The 17,937-nt window shown below is 44.1% G+C and overlaps 1 protein-coding gene across 2 annotated transcripts in view; it reads right to left on the bottom strand.

Annotated features, from left to right (window-relative positions):
• The window catches only part of sh2b3 (SH2B adaptor protein 3), a 54,699-nt gene extending 36,991 nt beyond the window's left edge, over positions 1–17,708 (bottom strand). Inside the window, exons 1-2 of one of the 2 annotated variants that reach the window (XM_052461129.1) lie at positions 17,556–17,708; positions 1,705–2,682 (exon numbers count right to left, since the gene is read on the bottom strand). In XM_052461129.1, coding sequence (XP_052317089.1) covers positions 1,705–2,655 — 951 coding nt within the window. In that variant the 5' untranslated portion in view covers positions 2,656–2,682; positions 17,556–17,708. Of the gene's footprint in view, positions 1–1,704; positions 2,683–17,408 lie in introns of both variants that reach the window. The other variant, XM_052461130.1, reaches the window with a different exon arrangement.
• Between the last annotated feature and the right edge of the window lie 229 nt (positions 17,709–17,937).

Here is a 17,937-nt window from a genome sequence, read left to right as displayed (position 1 = left end):
TGTTTATTATCTATGAGAGAGAGAGAGCACAAGAGAGAAAAACATATGAATGACCAGGTAAGAACGCATGGTGAGTGGTGTGATGATGCGTTTTATATCATTTGATAACATCCCTGCTGACATGGCCAATTTTTTGGGACCATATCAACAGTTGACTAATGAACAAAATACTAAACGTGTTTTGTTGTTGTAAAGTGATCCTTTAACGTTCATATATATGAACGTTATATATATACATGTTTCTGAGTTACAGTTCATAGGGCCTCTACAGTATGAGGGAATGTTAATGTCTGTGTGCTACGGTCTACAGATATTCTCTGGCTTTGAGCATTGCCAAGATTCCACAGAAATAGTGCAAGGCCTTTATACACACACACACACACAAACACACACACTTCTGAGTGTAAGACTTAATGGAGCTGCAGCATTACATCTCTCAAACAGTCTTTAGCAACAAATGTGAACTTGGTTGTGATAAAACACCAGATGCTGGCAGAGCTGCCTTCTAAATATACATTATTAGTACAGCCTTTTCAAAGCCTTGTGCTTAACCAAAAACTCTCGGGTCTACATCCACGACTGGTTTACAAATGTCTGGTTTTAATGTTCTCTAAAAAGGTTGCTTGGTTTTCAAGCTCTGACAATCTGACATGGGCAGCCTGCTATGTGTGGCTGACTACTACCCCCAGGCTACGTAAAACTGGGTGTGTGAATCCAGCAGCCTGCCCACTCACTGCCCTCTCTGGGGTTATGCGTTGGCCCGGCCAGCTATGGTTCTCTCCTTCCGGTCAGACGAGTACACCTCAAAACAAGACGCAGTAAAACTTCTGCTCCGTAGCATGCAGATGATATTTCTGACAGTACAGAGGCTTGATATAGGCTACATATCAGGCTTCTCTACAGACCTTGTGAAGTTACTAATGTTAACACTCAAAACAACAGCCCAACATGGTTACTGCCCAGAGAAGTAAACTGCAGCAGAGACAGGAAAGTGTGGGAGGTCAGCTGAACTGAAACTTTCATGTCAAGCTTTGGATCATTTGCATTTGACAGCCAGTGTAGGTAGAGCAGCCTAAACTATGTTCATTTCTCACGCACCTCTCACCAAACAAAACAATCGTCACCAAACAAAACAACCGTCACCAAACAAAACAATCGTCACCAAACAAAACAATCGTCACCAAACAAAACAATTGTCACCAAACAAAACAATTGTCACCAAACAAAACAATCGTCACCAAACAAAACAATCGTCACCAAACAAAACAATCGTCACCAAACAAAACAATCGTCACAAAACAAGACAATCGTCACAAAACAAAACAATCGTCACAAAACAAGACAATCGTCACAAAACAAGACAATCGTCACCAAACAAAACAATCGTCACCAAACAAAACAATCGTCACAAAACAAGACAATCGTCACAAAACAAGACAATCGTCACCAAACAAAACAATCGTCAGATAGGAATAATAGAAGTCCTTTGAAATTGGTACAGGACATGGGTAGGGGACCTACCAGGGACAACCAAACCCTGGTCAGAAACGTCACTGTTAAATGATCAGCACTCCTAAAGCAGCAATTACCTACAGTAGGTGAAGCCCAATTTGATAAGATAAAAGCCCAACAGAAAGAATCAGATGAATTTAGTGGTAGGGGAGAGCCCAGTCCAGCAGCTGGAATCAGGTGGCTATAGTTTACCTTGGGGGGGTCGTAGAGCTCCAGCTGGAACCTCTCTCCTGCCAGGCCCTCTCTGATCTTCCTCACAAGCAGGCGGCAGCGCTGCCAGCGATGCTGTGTGTCCGAGATAGTGTCGTCAACCACCAGGTACTTCAGCTGGCCCTCCTTGCAGCTGCTTGCAGCCTGCGGCCTGCGCTTCCCACTCTGCCTACGGACAAACCTGCTATTCAGCCGTTCTAGGAAGTGGGTCGACGTGGGGGAGGCCGAGGGCGTGGTCTCGTGGGAGGGGTTCCCAGTCAGCGCTGACGACGATAAGGCCGTCACTTCCTCCAGCGCCCCACCCATTCCCCTGTCCACCAGCCTGCTGGGCTGCAGGTCCTGAAGGGGCGGCGGGGGCTTCTTAAAGAGACGGCACACGCTTTTCCTGATCTGGCTGACGGAGAAGTGTGTAACTTCAGCAGCAGTGAAGGAAGTCGAGGTGGGGATGTACCGTTCAGACGCAGGCCGCCTCTCCGACACAGTCACCTCCTCCTGGCTGCGGCTCAGGATGGGAGCTCGAGCTCGTAGCACCGGGTTGGCTGCCGAGCACCGGATGGGGTTCCCCTGCTCCCGGCTCACCGGCACGGGCTCAGTCTTTGGGGCCAGAACGCCAGACCGGCCCGCCTCCCTGTAGTCCAGCGCCTCGGAGGAGGTGGTGATGCGGAGCCGGCCCATCATGGGGGGAGGGGTCGAAGCAGGGAGTTCTTTGGCCACCTCACTGTGGAAGTGCTGCTGGAACAGCTCACTGAACTGCTTGGAGAAGCTGTCCGGGGGGACGACATCGTGCACTGGCCACTCCCTGGCAAAGTTCCGGTAGTGGTTGGCTAGTTCTCGGGCCGTGGCAATGGCATGCAACTCACAGAAGTCCCTCCAGCCACGAGGCACTGCAACCAAAGCTGTGGTCGTAGCCTGATGGATAGTGTTACCATTCATTGCAGTAACCAGAACAGCTGAGAATCACTATAAATGAGATGTGTTGGTGGGGGGGAGAGAGAGAGAGATATTATTAAAAGGGGCCATTTTAATACATTCACTTACATTTGAGATATAACAATTGATACAGACCAAAGACCAATTTAATTTAAAACCTTCTACTTTAACAGACACCAAAGACCAAAGTAGGGGAAAAGTACCATGCACAACACACGTACATTCGGAGAAGGAGATTTATCTACCATAAATCTAATTTCAACAAATCCAATTTGATTACAGGTTAACTAACTGCTGCACTTAATAATGATGTCATATGATTTATTGGGAAATAGGCCAAACACACACTACATCCATCATGAAGAAGATCGCTCTAAATCTGAACATCAACCAGAGAAAAAGTTAATGTAGAGACCAAATGATTATAGTAGCCTGAGTTAAACTATAAAAGTATATTTCCTGAAGAAAATGTGTTTGATTGCTTGTCTTGAAGTATTTATGGTTGTAGCAATGTAAGTCTATTTACCACTATGGCCATCGAAATGCATTGAATTGAATGCGAATATGGCTGTAGTAGAGACTGTTCTCCCCCAGAGCCTTATTGTTTTTGTTGACGGAGCAGCTTGTGAAAGAAAACTTGTGTACCTATTCTACTGTTCTATCGCACATGCATTGATGTCTGAGGGGGTAAACAGTGGTGCTTGTTTGCAGTAACTCCTTTGTTGGTGTAATATCGCAAACAGATGTGGCAGTTTCACTTTTTAATTATTTTTAAAGTTATTTTTTAAATATATATTTTTTTATCAGTTCAAGCACTGGAGCTTATGGAAGAAAGCAAATAATATTAAGAGTACATGTAAGATTGAGTATTCTTGCTTTGAGCTAGCACACTAATTAGGGAAAGGTAGTCTACATTGACAAGAACGTCATGCCTCAACTAGACAAATTACTAAAAAGGCTCAACCCTGGATGATACAGGAGTCTTGACACTTTACTCCTAGCTATATTTACATATCTACCACTACCTCGTACCCCTGCACAGACTCGATACTGCTACCCAGTGTATACAGCCCCGTTACCGTCACTCACTGTGTATTTATTATGTTTCTATTAGTTCTATATATTGTCTCTCTGCATTGTTGGCAAAGGCCCATAAGTAAGCATTTCACTGTGAGTCTGCATCTATTGTTTACGAAGCATGTGACAAATAACATGTGATTTGATGACGCAAATAGGCCTAATTCTGATAAATTGAATTTGTCTTATGAATAATCAAATGTATTTGTCACATGCTTTGTAAAACAGGTGTAGACTAACAGTGAAATACTTCCTTACCAGTAGACCCTACCCTACATACAATTTTCCCAACTTTGCAGCAATGTGGAAATGATTGTTTAATACACCATGAAAGTACATAATTCCAGCACTGAGTTTTGTTAGTTTTTGAATAATGTGTAATATTACAAAACTAAAACTGAGATCTGCCTTTTGCCCTGTTCAGCTGCCTGCTGAGGGTTAGAAACAACAGTAATCCTTGTTACTGGGACGCCACATCTCTGTTGCTCCCCCTCTGTTAGTGAGAGCTGAGGCAGGGAGCAGCATGGTGGGGGTAGAGGAGAGCAATAAAAACCTGATTAGATTAAACCCAGATCAGTTTTATACGCTTTACACAGGGAAAAGGCCACATGAATGGAGCCAATATAGTAATGTGAGAGTGAATGAAGGGCAGATTGAGGAAGTTGGCTTCAGCATTTTTCAAATGGATGCTACAACTGGGGACTTCTCCTTATTCAAGAGGAGGGTCTCATGATAAGGCCTAATGGTGTCAATAAACACACGAGGCTGTTCTCTATGGCTTCTCCCTCACTTGAGATAGAAGACCAAGGCTGATGAAACTCAAAACCTCCACCATACGTGATGCGTTTTTCACACGGTGGACAGAGACGTCACAGGCGTTGACAGCATCCAGAAATATTGCATCACCAACCATCAATGTCCCACTACCATTCTTCTCCGCCCCCAAAGCCCCTGTACGCATGCTCCCGCTGGTACTCCCACCCCTGCCGCTGGCCCCCAGATGGCTGTTTCTATCAGTGTAGCCAGCCCAGCCATGACTCAGCAGCCTCCAGCACTGTAAGACACACTTCCTCTCCTTCACTGTGTGCCTGCCTCGCCCTAGGCTGTCTGTCCCTGCATTTCCTTTAGGCTCAGCCGTGTGACACTGCCCTAACCCTCCAGTGACACTGCCCTAACCCTCCAGTGACACTGCCCTAACCCTCCAGTGACACTGCCCTAACCCTCCAGTGACACTGCCCTAACCCTCCAGTGACACTGCCCTGGCCTACCGGAGGCAGAGCAGCAACACAACCCTCACCTTGTCCTAGTGGAAGCCCTCTAAACAGAGTGGACCTAATTATATCTCATAGGTTAGTATCTGTGCTCACACAATAAACAGCGTTCCTTGTGACCCCCATTGGGAACGGTGGTTACTTTAGGCCATGGAGTAGACAGAAGATCCCTCCCTCCTCAAGCCTGCTGCAATGGACCCAGTGAAGAGCTCATCCCAGTCAGAAGACAAACACTCACCTTGAACCCAGCATGACACAGAGAGAATCCTGACTGTTTTATTAAGGCTGTTTTAGGCAAGAGAAACACATCTACCACAACCCCTGTACTATTAGCATACATGAACAACTGTCAGAGTAGCCATCCCCTATTACCACACAATAACTTTGGTCCAATCCCAAACAGTGTTGTTGATTCTCTGAATTGCACAGGTTTGGTGTTTGAATGCAAGGTGTTTCTAAGGAAGTACAAAACACTGACAAGCAGGGAACCAAGAGAAGTGGGCATGTAAAAGCCTCATGTGCTTTGGCCTGGCTCTCGAAGGAAGGGAGAGAACCCAGGTGGCAGACTCACTTAGACAAAAGAAAGCTCTAGCGACCAGTGGCACTAAGGCAGCAATCTCAGGAACAGGAAACCCTGCCCTGCCCTGGCAACCGTCTCCAACACAAACCGTACCCTACAGTACCCTGGCCTGGAAACTGTGGGAGCCAGCTCTCATTCAGCTCACTACCCTGAGCCAGATAGGAAGCTGAAACACAAAGTGTGTCGGTCAGCTGGCCGTTCCACAGCAACGAGACGGGTCTGTCAGCTGGCCGTTCCATAGCAACGAGACGGGTCTGTCAGCTGGCCGTTCCATAGCAACGAGACGGGTCTGTCAGCTGGCCGTTCCATAGCAACGAGACGGGTCTGTCAGCTGGCCGTTCCATAGCAACGAGACGGGTCTGTCAGCTGGCCGTTCCATAGCAACGAGACGGGTCTGTCAGCTGGCCGTTCCATAGCAACGAGACGGGTCTGTCAGCTGGCCGTTCCATAGCAACGAGACGGGTCTGTCAGCTGGCCGTTCCACAGCAACAGAGCATACATATCGGTATAGGCCGGGATGTGTAGGCTGTTCTGTTTTCTGCGTCAACTTTGTTTATGTGCGTAAAGCAATAATGTATATATATTATGAAAAAGTGGTTGTAAAGTATAGGCTTCTAGTGGGATAAACCTATATCTCAACGGCAACTGGACCTTTTCTCTACCTCTAGTAGCTCTACCTCTAGTAGCTTTTCTTTACCAAAGTAGTGGATTCCACTTTGGCAGAAGAAGGCCATAATTCCTAACCTTTGTCCCCAGTCCTTCAACATGCTTACTCACAACAATGCAAGCTCCACACAACACAATGCGGCTATTCTTATGACGCACTGAAACAACTCAACAATTTCCCAGATTTAGAAAATAGAGAATGAAGTAGGGAAGGCCAAGCCAAATGCAGGGAACAAGTAAGGATTTCCCTGTGTCAGACAGGTAGGGGTGAGAGAGGGAACTGATGGAATTAATAGTTTACTATACAGAAACAATAACATTTCCTAAAGAAAGTGTGTGTGCTTGCTTGTCCTGAAGTATTTATGGTTGTGAAAGTTGTTTAGGTGTTGGCAGCTTTTACTGTTATGGTGTTTAAGGCAAAATTGATAGGCCAATAACAAAAGGTGTGGCGAATAACAAGTGTTTTTGCTTTCAGCAAGTACACTAATAAAAAAATGCAATAAAAATAAAATAAATAAGCTGTTCTACAGTACAAAAGCACATTTGGCATGCTTCAGCAAGCACATGCATATCTAGTAGCCTAATGCTATGCTAACAAACACCATGAAAGTTTTAGTCTGGGAATGCTGAAGCAAATCTTGTGTGTGTTAGCTAGCTACTTTGTTTACTTTGGTTGGAGGAAGTGGCAAAATCTGAACTGGTGAAGACAGTAGATTTAGCCCCTCCCTACTACTGAACCATCTGACCTAAGCAGGTACTTTCCGGTTAAATGATTCACCTCAAGTACCCCTTTATTCATCATGAAAACCTAAACGCGCCATTTCTCTAGAGAGAAATCAAATCATTCATGAGAAAAACCAAGTCAAGAAGTATGTGGGACGCTGGGCTGAAGGGAGTTGTTTAACCTAGTTCAGCGCGGAAACGTGATAACTACAACGACCATAATCTATTGCTCCTGTTCTTTCCGGCTCGGACAGAGATGGGTGCACTTCTACACCTGCTACGTAGATGCACACAGAATGCACGCAGCCTGCGAACCGCATTAGAGAGAAGAAAGTACACAACCACAAGAGAGAGGGATAGAGACAGTTCATGAAAGTATGCCGTATCTACTTTGAAGAACTAGTAAAATGATTGCCAGACAGCTCTGCAGCATACTTCGGCAGGCGAGTTAAATAAGATGACCAAAGACAGTACAGTATGGGGAGAACAGAGACAACGTTGTCTGGCTGACTGCTGCTGCCTGAGCATAGATGAGAGGATGACTTTGAAGGAATGAAAAATAATAAAGTAATATACACAACTGAAATATTGTACCATTCATAGAAATGTCCTAGTGATGTCTACCCAACGTGGACCTGACAGAGACGATGGAATATTGTTTTGGCAATTGAATGTTCACTATTTTGGGCTATGAAATGTCCATTAAAAAATTATTTGAATGTAATTATTTCATAATGCATTTAATGATACAATTTTTTATCAAATCAAGTGGAGAATGAAAGAGGACACCTCCCACACCTCATCAAAGACACGCCCTGGGGCACGGATGGTTGGAGGCCATTGGGGTGGACTCAGCCCTGGTGGTTGGAGGTCATTGGAGTGGGCTCAGTACTACCAGACAAACAAGTTACTTCACTCCCCACGCAAATTAAATCAGTCACTCACCAAGTAAGCTACACGGTCATATGCCAAGAAACAGGCCAAGAGCCAACTCTTATCAGAACTCAAACAGAGTAGTCAGCATACGTCAAACCAGGGGTTCCCTATCCATCTGTTAGGCTACTGGTCCAAGGAACCACTAGTTGAGCAATTCTTACAAGAAGAGGGGAAAGCAGTAATCAGATGAGTAAAGTATTTTGCTCAACTATTTTGAACTGGAATAAATTCTGCACTTATTGCCAATGACCAACACAATTCCAGTCAAAGTAGAAGATGGTCAGAAATACTGTAGCCTACCATGACCATATCCAACCCCATTTGTTGTCACCATCATGTATCCAAGTGGTTTTCAAACTTTTTGACCCACGACCCCCAAAAAGGAATGATACAAAGCTTGCAAACATGCAAACATGCTCGCACAATCCCTATGCAAATGTAGCCTGTTATTACAGCCATAAACAGTAATGCATTTACAAAATGCAATCTAGGCTACAGAAATAAACTGTGTTTTACAGCTGCATTTAGAGCTGAAAGTCATTCATGTTAGCAGCCAATATCAGCTTGGGATACAGTGCCTTCAGAAAGTATTTACACCCCTTGACTTATTTCACTTGTTGTGTTACAGCCTGAATTCATTTTTTTTTTTTTTTAAATAACCTCACCCATCTATAAAATCATGGTAAACATTATTATTGAACATAGTGATTCCGTGCAACTTATGTGACTCGTTTAACCAAATGTGTACTCCTGAACTTATTAAGGCTAACAAATGGGTTGAATACTTACACTCAATACTTAGACACATTTAATTTTTTTATTACATTTGTAAAATGTCTAAAGACATAATTCCACTTCGACATTATGGGGTATTGTGTGTAATCCAGTGATAAAAATATAAATACATCTTAATTTAATCAATTTTAAATTTAGGCTGTAACATAAGAAAATGTGTAAAAGTACTTAAAAATACTTTTCGAAGGCACTGTATATCATGTCATTTCTCTGGAGTCCAGAGCAAGAAAAATCACACGGCCAACTTGTAGAGGAGAAAAGCACGTTCTGTCTGCACCGCGTCATGTCTTTGGAAGGCAGCCTGCCTGCAGAGTGACAGCCAGGTAGTTCTTCCTCACAAATATCATCCAATAATATTGAAGGCGGTGCGATGTTCCGGCTGCTTATTTATAGCCAGTAGCCACCCAAGCTAGGCCTTTCTGAAATGTAAAAATTATCAATCAAATCGCCAGGTAGCCGATTGCTCTGGCTAAGACGAGTCAGTAGTAGATTGCTCTGGCTAAGACGAGTCAGTAGTAGATTGCTCTGGCTAAGACGAGTCAGTAGTAGATTGCTCTGGCTAAGACGAGTCAGTAGTAGATTGCTCTGGCTAAGACGAGTCAGTAGTAGATTGCTCTGGCTAAAATGAGTCAGTAGTAGATTGCTCTGGCTAAGATGAGTCAGTAGTAGATTGCTGAACTGTATTTTATATGGGTGATAAACGTAGACCTACTCTGTTTTTGGCAGGCAAAACAGGAGGAAATGAAACAAGTTATTTTTGGTCAATAATCTGGATATGCGCACTTGCCTTTGTGCACCAATGTTGAGGACTGGTCAATGGTCAACAATCAAGACGCACAACTGTTTGATTCTGAAGCATAGATGATAATTTAAGGACGATTTGAGGGCAATGGGTTGAACAACAATGCTAAAGAATGTATTTTAAAATATATATAATTTTGGGGGAAATTATACCGCCACTGAAAATGGCACTTTAGAGACTGAAAGGGTAACGGGGCAGGTAGAGCCCTGTCTGTTGGAGACTGGAAGGGTAACGGGGCAGGTAGAGCCCTGTCTGTTGGAGACTGGAAGGGTAACGGGGCAGGTAGAGCCCTGTCTGTTGGAGACTGGAAGGGTAACGGGGCAGGTAGAGCCCTGTCTGTTGGAGACTGGAAGGGTAACGGGGCAGGTAGAGCCCTGTCTGTTGGAGACTGGAAGGGTAACGGGGCAGGTAGAGCCCTGTCTGTTGGAGACTGGAAGGGTAACGGGGCAGGTAGAGCCCTGTCTGTTGGAGACTGGAAGGGTAACGGGGCAGGTAGAGCCCTGTCTGTTGGAGACTGGAAGGGTAACGGGGCAGGTAGAGCCCTGTCTGTTGGAGACTGGAAGGGTAACTGGGCAGGTAGAGCCCTGTCTGTGCACATGCCTGCTCTCACTCCCCCTCACTGTCTGAGCTATGTTTGAGAGTTCCTACTTCCGCTTCTCCACTCCACTTCCTGTAGGCTGCTGACATGTCTTGATACCCCCCACCAAACATACACAAAATCTTTCAATGATTCTGTCTTTTATCAATTGAAGTTCCTCATATTTTCAAAGCATGAACCTCCAAGCTCATTCACAATGAGTAGAGCCCCAACACTCAAGTGAACCACAACAGCACTGCATGTAGGCTACACTACCTACTTATAGGCCTACAATCAATATCCACTTACAAAAACAAACAAGTCTCTCATTACTGTTTCCATAGACACACAAAGACCCCCCCACCTCAACACATGGGTTCCAACATAGTACACAGGCTCACACAAATCATAGTCTTCTCTCCTGCCATGCATGTGTACAGTAGTAAATAAAATAGATCTACGAGGAAGATTAAACTACAGATGGGACATTCAAAACTGTAATATCTTATGCTTCACGGAGACATGGCTGAACGACGACACTATCAACATACAGCTGGCTGGTTACACGTTGTACCGGCAGGATAGAACAGCGGCGTCTGGTAAAACAAGGGGTGGCGTACTATTATTTTTGTAAATAACAGCGGGTGCACAATATTTAAGGTAGTCTCGAGCTATTGCTCACCCGAGGTTGAGTATCTCATGATAAGCTGTAGACCACACTATCTAACGAGAGCGTTTTCATCTGTATTTTTCGTAGCTGTTTTACATACCACCACAGTCAGAAGCTTGCACTAAGACAGCATCAAATGAGCTGTATTCCGCCATAAGCCAACAAGAAAACGCTCACCCAGAGATGGCACTCCTAGTGGCCGGGGACTTTAATGCAGGGAAACTTAAATCCGTTTGACCAAAATTCTATCAGCATGTTCAATGTGCAACCAGAGGGGGAAAAAAAAAAAACTCTGGACCACCTTTACTCCACACACAGAGACTCATACAAAGCTCTCACTCGCCCTCCATTTGGCAAATCTGACCATAATTCTATCCTCCCGATTTCTGCTTACAAGCAAAAATTAAAGCAGGAAGCACCAGTGATTAGATCAATAAAAAGGTGGTCAGATTAATCAAATGCTAAGCTACAGGACTGTTTTGCTATCACAGACTGGAATATGTTCCGGGATTCCTCCGATGGCATTGAGGAGTACACCACATCAGTCACTGGCTTCATCAATAAGTGCATTGATGACGTCATCCCCACAGTGACCATATATACTAGAGGTTGACCAATTCATTGGAATGGCCGATTAATTCGGGCCGATTTCAAGTTTTCATAATCTGAAATATGTATTTTTTTGGCGCCGAATTATTATTATTATTATTATTTTTTACAATTTTAGTTGTTTTTATTGACCTTTATTTAACTAAGCAAGTCAGTTAAGAACACATTCTTATTTTCAATGACGGCCTAGGAACGGTGGGTTAACGGCCTCGTTCAGGGGCAGAACGGCAGATTTTCACCTTGTCAGCTCGGGGGATCCAATCTTGCAACCTTACAGTTAACTAACCAACGCAATAACGACCTGCCTCTCTCTCGTTGCACAAGGAGACTGCTTGTTACGCGAATGCAGTAAGCCAAGGTAAGTTGCTAGCTAGCATTAAACTTATAAAAAACAATCAATCATAATCACTAGTTAACTACACATGGTTGATGATATTACTAGATATTATCTAGCGTGTCCTGCGTTGCATATAATCTGACTGAGCATACAAGCATACAGGTATCTAAGTATCTGACTGAGCGGTGGTAGGCAGAAGCAGGAGCATAAACATTCATTCAGACAGCACTTTCGTGCGTTTTGCCAGCAGCTCTACGTTGTACGTCAAGCAAGCATTGCTCTGTTTATGACTTCAAGCCTATCAACTCCCGAGATGAGGCTGGTGTAACCGAAGTGAAATGGCTAGCTAGTTAGCGCGCACTAATAGCGTTTCAAACGTCACTCGCTCTGAGCCTGTGGTTGTTTCCCTTGCTCTGCATGGGTAACGCTGCTTCGATGGTGGCTGTTGTCGTTGTGTTGCTGGTTCGAGCCCAGGGAGGAGCGACGAGAGGGACGGAAGCTATACTGTTACACAGGCAATACGAAAGTGCCTATAACAACATGCAATAGTCATAGGTTAATGAAATACAAATGGTATAGATGGAAATAGTCCTATAATTCCTATAATAACTACAACCTAAAACTTCTTACTGGGGAATATTGAAGACTCATGTTAAAAGGAACCACCAGCTTTCATATTTTCTCATGTTCTGAGCAAGGAACTAAAACGTTAGCTTTCTTACAAAGCACATATTGCACTTTTACTTTCTTCTCCAACATGTTGTTTTTGCATTATTTAAACCAAATTGAACATGTTTCATTATTTACTTGAGGCTGAATTGATTTTATTGGTGTATTATATTAAGTTAAAATAAGTGTTAATTCAGTATTGTTGTAATTGTCATTATTACAAATAAATTGTTTTTTAAAAAATCTGCCGATTAATCGGTATCGGCTTTTTGGGTCCTCCAATAATAGGTACCGGCGTTGAAAAATCATAATCTGTCGACCTCTAATACATACCACAACCAGAAGCCATGGATTACAGGCAACATCCGCACTGAGCTAAAGGCTAGAGCTGCCGCTTTCAAGGAGCGGGACTCTAACCCGGAAGCTTATAAGAAATCGCACTATTCCCTCCGACGAACCATCAAACATGAAAAGCGTCAATACGGGCCTAAGATCGAATCGTACTACATGCTACGACGCTTGTCGGATGTGGCAGGGCTTGCAAACCATTACAGACTACAAAGGGAAGCACAGCCGAGAACTGCCCAGTGACCCGAGCCTACCAGATGAGCTAAACTATTTCTATGCATGCTTCGAGGAAAACACTGAAACATGCATGAGAGCATCAGCTGTTCCAGAAGACTGTGTGATTACACTCTCCGCAGCCGATGTGAGTAAGACCTTTAAACAGGTCAACATTCACAAGGCCGCAGGGCCAGACGGATTATCAGGACGTGTACTCCGAGCACGCGCTGACCAACTGGCAAGTGTCTTCACCAACATTTTCAACCACTCCCTGTCCGAGTCTGTAATACCAACACGTTTTAAGCAGATCACCATAGTGCCTCTGCCCAAGAACACTGAGGTAACCTGCCTAAATGACTACCGACCAGTAGCATTCACGTCTGTAGCCATGAAGTGCTTTGAAAGGCTGGTCATGGCTCACATCAACACCATTATCCCAGAAACCCTAGACCCACTCCAATTTGCATACCACCTCAAAAGATACACAGAAGATGCAATCTCTATTGCACTCCACACTGCCCTTTCCCACCTGGAAAAAAGGAACACCTATGTGAGAAAGCTGTAGTCAATGAATAGCACAGGGTTCAACACCATAGTGCCCTCAAAAGCTCGTCAATAAGCTAAGGACCCTTAGACTAAACACCTCCGTCTGCAACTGGATCCTGGACTTCCTGACGGGCCACCCCCAGGTGGTAAGGGTAGGTAACAACACATCCGCCACGCTGATCCTCAACACGGGGGCGCCTCAGGGGTGTGTACTCAGTCCCCTCCTGTACTCTCTGTTCACTCGTGACTGCACGGCCAGGCACGACTCCAACACCATCATTAGGTTTGCTGATGACAACAGTGGTAGGATGATCACCGACAACGACGAGACAGCCTATAGGGAGGAGGTCAGAGACATGGCGGTGTGGTGCCAGGACAACAATTCTCCCCCTCAACGTGATCAAGACAAAGAGGACGATTGTGGACTACAGGAAGACAGAGCACGCCCCATTCTCATCGACAAGGCTGCAGTGGAGAAGGTTGAGAGCTTCAAGTTCCTTGGTGTCCACATCACCAACAAACTAACATGGTCCAAGCACACCAAGACGGTCGTGAAGAGAGCAACACAAAACCTATTCCCCCTGGGGAGACTGAAAAGATTTGGCATGGGTCCTCAGATCCTCAAAAGGTTCAACAGCTGCACCATCGAGATCATCCTGAGTGGTTGCATCACTGCCTGGTATGGCAACTGCTCGGCCTCCGAACGCAAGGCAGTACATAGGGTAGCTTCCTGCCATCCAGGACCTCTATACCAGGCAGTGTCAGAGGAACGCCCTAAAAATTGTCAAAGACTCCAGCCACCCTAGACATAGACGGTTCTTTCTGCTACCGCATGGCAAGCAGTACTGGAGCGCCAAGTCTAGGTCCAAGAGGCTTCTAAACAGCCTCTACCCCCAAGCCATAAGACTACTGAACACCTAATCAAATGGCTAACCAGACTATTTGCATTGCTACTCTCTGTTGTTATCATCTATGCATAGTCATTGTAATAACTCTACCTACATATTACCTCAACTAACCGGGTCCCCCATGCACATTGACTCTGTACCCCCGTCTAGCTATTGTCATTTTACTCCTGTCCAGCCGTCAAGTCAGTGAGGCCTCAAGACACCACAAAGCAAACCTCCCTAGGCGTCTGTCAATTAGGCCTAAAGACACCACATAGCAACCTTCCCTAGGCATCTGTCAATTAGGCCTAAAGACACCACATAGCAACCATCCCTAGCTGTCTGCCAGTGAGCAGCACTCATCTCAAACACACAGGGCTGGAAAGAGGGTTTGCATATCACCAACTCAGATCATAACACACTCTTCCCCTGTGGGAGGGGTCCAAACTTACTGTGAGGGTGTGGAGTTCAGCCTCTCTCTCGCTCTCACTCTATTTGTTTCATGACCTTCAAGTACCAGGGCATTCCTTTGAGGTAGAAGACAGCCTTACATTAAAACTAGCTTAGGCCCTAATAAGAGGGGCCGGTCACCGTGGTCAGCAACATACTAGGCAGCAGTGCCTCTTGGCTGAGAAACACTGATCTACACTTACATTACTGTAGGGCCGATGAGGGTCAGAGCTCGTGCACCAGTGAAATCTATGGAAATCTTGTTAACGCTTAATGGAACGGAAAGCATAGTTGGTGATAACATCTCTTTAAAAGGACATGTATTCATGCATGGCAGAAGCTGATCCATGTGTGCTTACGGTCTTAAAGTTTCAGAGTCTGCAAAGGGGTTGAGATGTGAAAAGCACCAGGAACAGACAAGCATACATGTAGGCATGCAAGAAACATCATAGCCTAACAACATGCAACTAGAACACATACAAACCTGCACACATGGCAGGTTTAGAACAGAGGTGAACATAGTGATACAGTTCCCTTTGCCCTTCAAGAGACTTTAAAGAAGTCCTTTCATCACTTCATCTCACCAGACGCACACCTCTACTTTGAAGAGAAAAACTTCAGATTTGTTTTGTGTATAAAAGCTGGGTTCAGGCAGACGAGCACGCTCTGACACACACCTCTTAGGCCTATAGGTTTGCTGAGATAATTATTGTTTTGATTTAAGTCTATAACAAAGGAATTGTGCAACAGCACCAGCTTCCCCAATTGTTCCTCTCTTCTGCATCCTGTAATCATGTGTACGACTGATGTTTCCATGCGAGTCACCCACAACAGAGCTCATCAGAACGCCATTTATTCTGCCGATTGAGCTTGTGTACACATTTCAAACATAGGGCTATAGCAAGTAGTTTTGGGAACCAGCATATGTAAGAACAAAAATATTCCCAAACAGGTTTTTGTGAGCTGGTACCAAAATCCACCAATACAGACATACTGTAAATGATGGTGACATAATTGAACATTCTGCAAAAGATAGGCCTACGTATTGATGTCACGTTCTCCTAAAACCGTGCACACCGCTCTTCAACTTTCTAGGCTTTTTTGCTCCTATTTGGTATAGCCTGGAAGTTTTTTTTAAAACGGCCCTCTGATTTGTACACATTTGTCGTCGGAATGGTCAGAATCATTGGCCTTATGCAAAACAAATGTGAATGAATTTGTCAGGCATTGGACTGTTTGTGCCATCATTCTATTACCAAACTTTATATCTGCACTGTTCTTCAAGTAAATGTGTTTCTATTAACAATTTCACTGGAAATTGTTAAACGTAGACTTTGTGCATAGAGTTGTATGGTTTGTTTAACTTTGCAATTATTGATTTTGTTTGACATTTTAAAGTGACAAATCTGAGTCTCAGCATCGCTCCATTACCATGGAATTTCCCTAATCCAAACCCTAACACTTTGGGGTTCAGGCTGAGGCTGGTTTTACACCCCACCAAGCGTTCACCTTAGTAAACAACACTGACACTTGCATAAATAAATGCAGTGTGTAGTGCAGTCACAAAGCGGTTTGAGGAGACTGTACAGAGTAGGCTACTTCTAGTGAAGGGAAAATACAGCCGAAGATCACCCATAGTTCTTGGAAGGACACTGATAGCCAGTCCAAGCCGGTCGAAGGGATATTCAGTATGGATTCCAAGTCTCTGATCTTTGTGTGTGCCCCCCAAGCAGCAAGTGACATATTTTAAGAAATTGTGAAACAACCACCCTCTGAGAAACCAAAGGACAAGTACAGGCTACTTTGTGCTGACTACTGCTCGGTTATCTTCAGTAGAGTTGCATAATGTTGCTAGAAGGGGCCCACATTCAGGAAGGCAACATCTTGTACAGTATACAGACATGTACTAGAACACATGCATGTCTGACAAGGAAGAATCGTACCGGCTTTATAATTCCATGTCTATCTGCAATGTTCACTCACTAATGCCAACCAGGTGTTCAAAACAACACCAATTCCATATACTGAAAGATTTACCATGTTTCTGAACGCAGCCCAAGGTCATTCAGTAGGCAAACGTTTCAGATATACATTATTTATTATTTCAACATGTCAGAGGCATGTTAGTTTTACATAACACTTTATTAACGTTACACAACGTTAACTTGCTGAACAGGTCACAGGTGTGTGACAGTAAAAACAGTAATACATCGCAATTCACAAAGTTTGGCAATTTTAACTAAATTCCGTTTGTGGTCTGACGTGGTTGTCTTCCTGAGAATATCTTTGCTAGTTCTCAAATGTTTTGCAAGAAATTACCCAAAGAAGTGGCAAACCAGTAATTAAGTCACGTCGGGGATGGAGAGGAACGGCCCTTTAAATTTAATCCAGAAATTTACACATTTCTACAGTGGCTAGCTAAACACAGTTGGACTTTATGATAAAACTTTACCGAAATTAGCTACTATGTGTGGACAATTAACTACAAGCAAGCTGATTTTTAACGGCACTTAGACCAACGATTGGCGCTCTGTTTTGAGCACTTCGGAAACAAGACCAAATTTGACACAAGACTCTTGACAATAGGCTATACTCACGTTCTCTGTTATCTTGGATGTGCACCCATAGCACGACGACATACCAAAAACGTGGACGTAGCATAACCCATATGCGTTGTGAAACATTTATAATAACTAAAACAAACTTCGGCACATAATAATAATACATAAATACTTAGAATGTACCTGCAAGCCCAAAAGCCCGTTGCTTTCTCTCGCATGTTGAATGTGTTTTCAGGAACGAAACTGACTGGTGTGAAGCCAGCAACATTGGCGAGATCGAGGTCGTTAGTTCCGGGTGACGTTTTAGAAAAACCTTCACAATAAAAGTACGGAACTAAAGGAAAGAAAAAAGCACGAACATGACGTCAGTGAAATCAAATTAATGAGGAAGCCAGAGGTCTTAACGACACATTTCGGAAAGTATTATGAATTGTTAGATACTACTGCACTGTTGGAGCTAGGAACACAATCATTCCACTACACCCGCAATAACATCAGCAAAATATGTGTATGTGACCAAAACAATTGTATTTTATTTTATTGCAGGAAATGATGACTGACAATG

The sequence above is a fragment of the Oncorhynchus keta genome, chromosome 14, assembly GCF_023373465.1.
Source record: "Oncorhynchus keta strain PuntledgeMale-10-30-2019 chromosome 14, Oket_V2, whole genome shotgun sequence".
NCBI classification, from domain to species: Eukaryota; Metazoa; Chordata; class Actinopteri; order Salmoniformes; family Salmonidae; genus Oncorhynchus; species Oncorhynchus keta.
The sequence above is the reverse complement of the archived record's forward strand: the minus strand, read 5'-3'. Positions and strand labels throughout refer to the sequence as shown.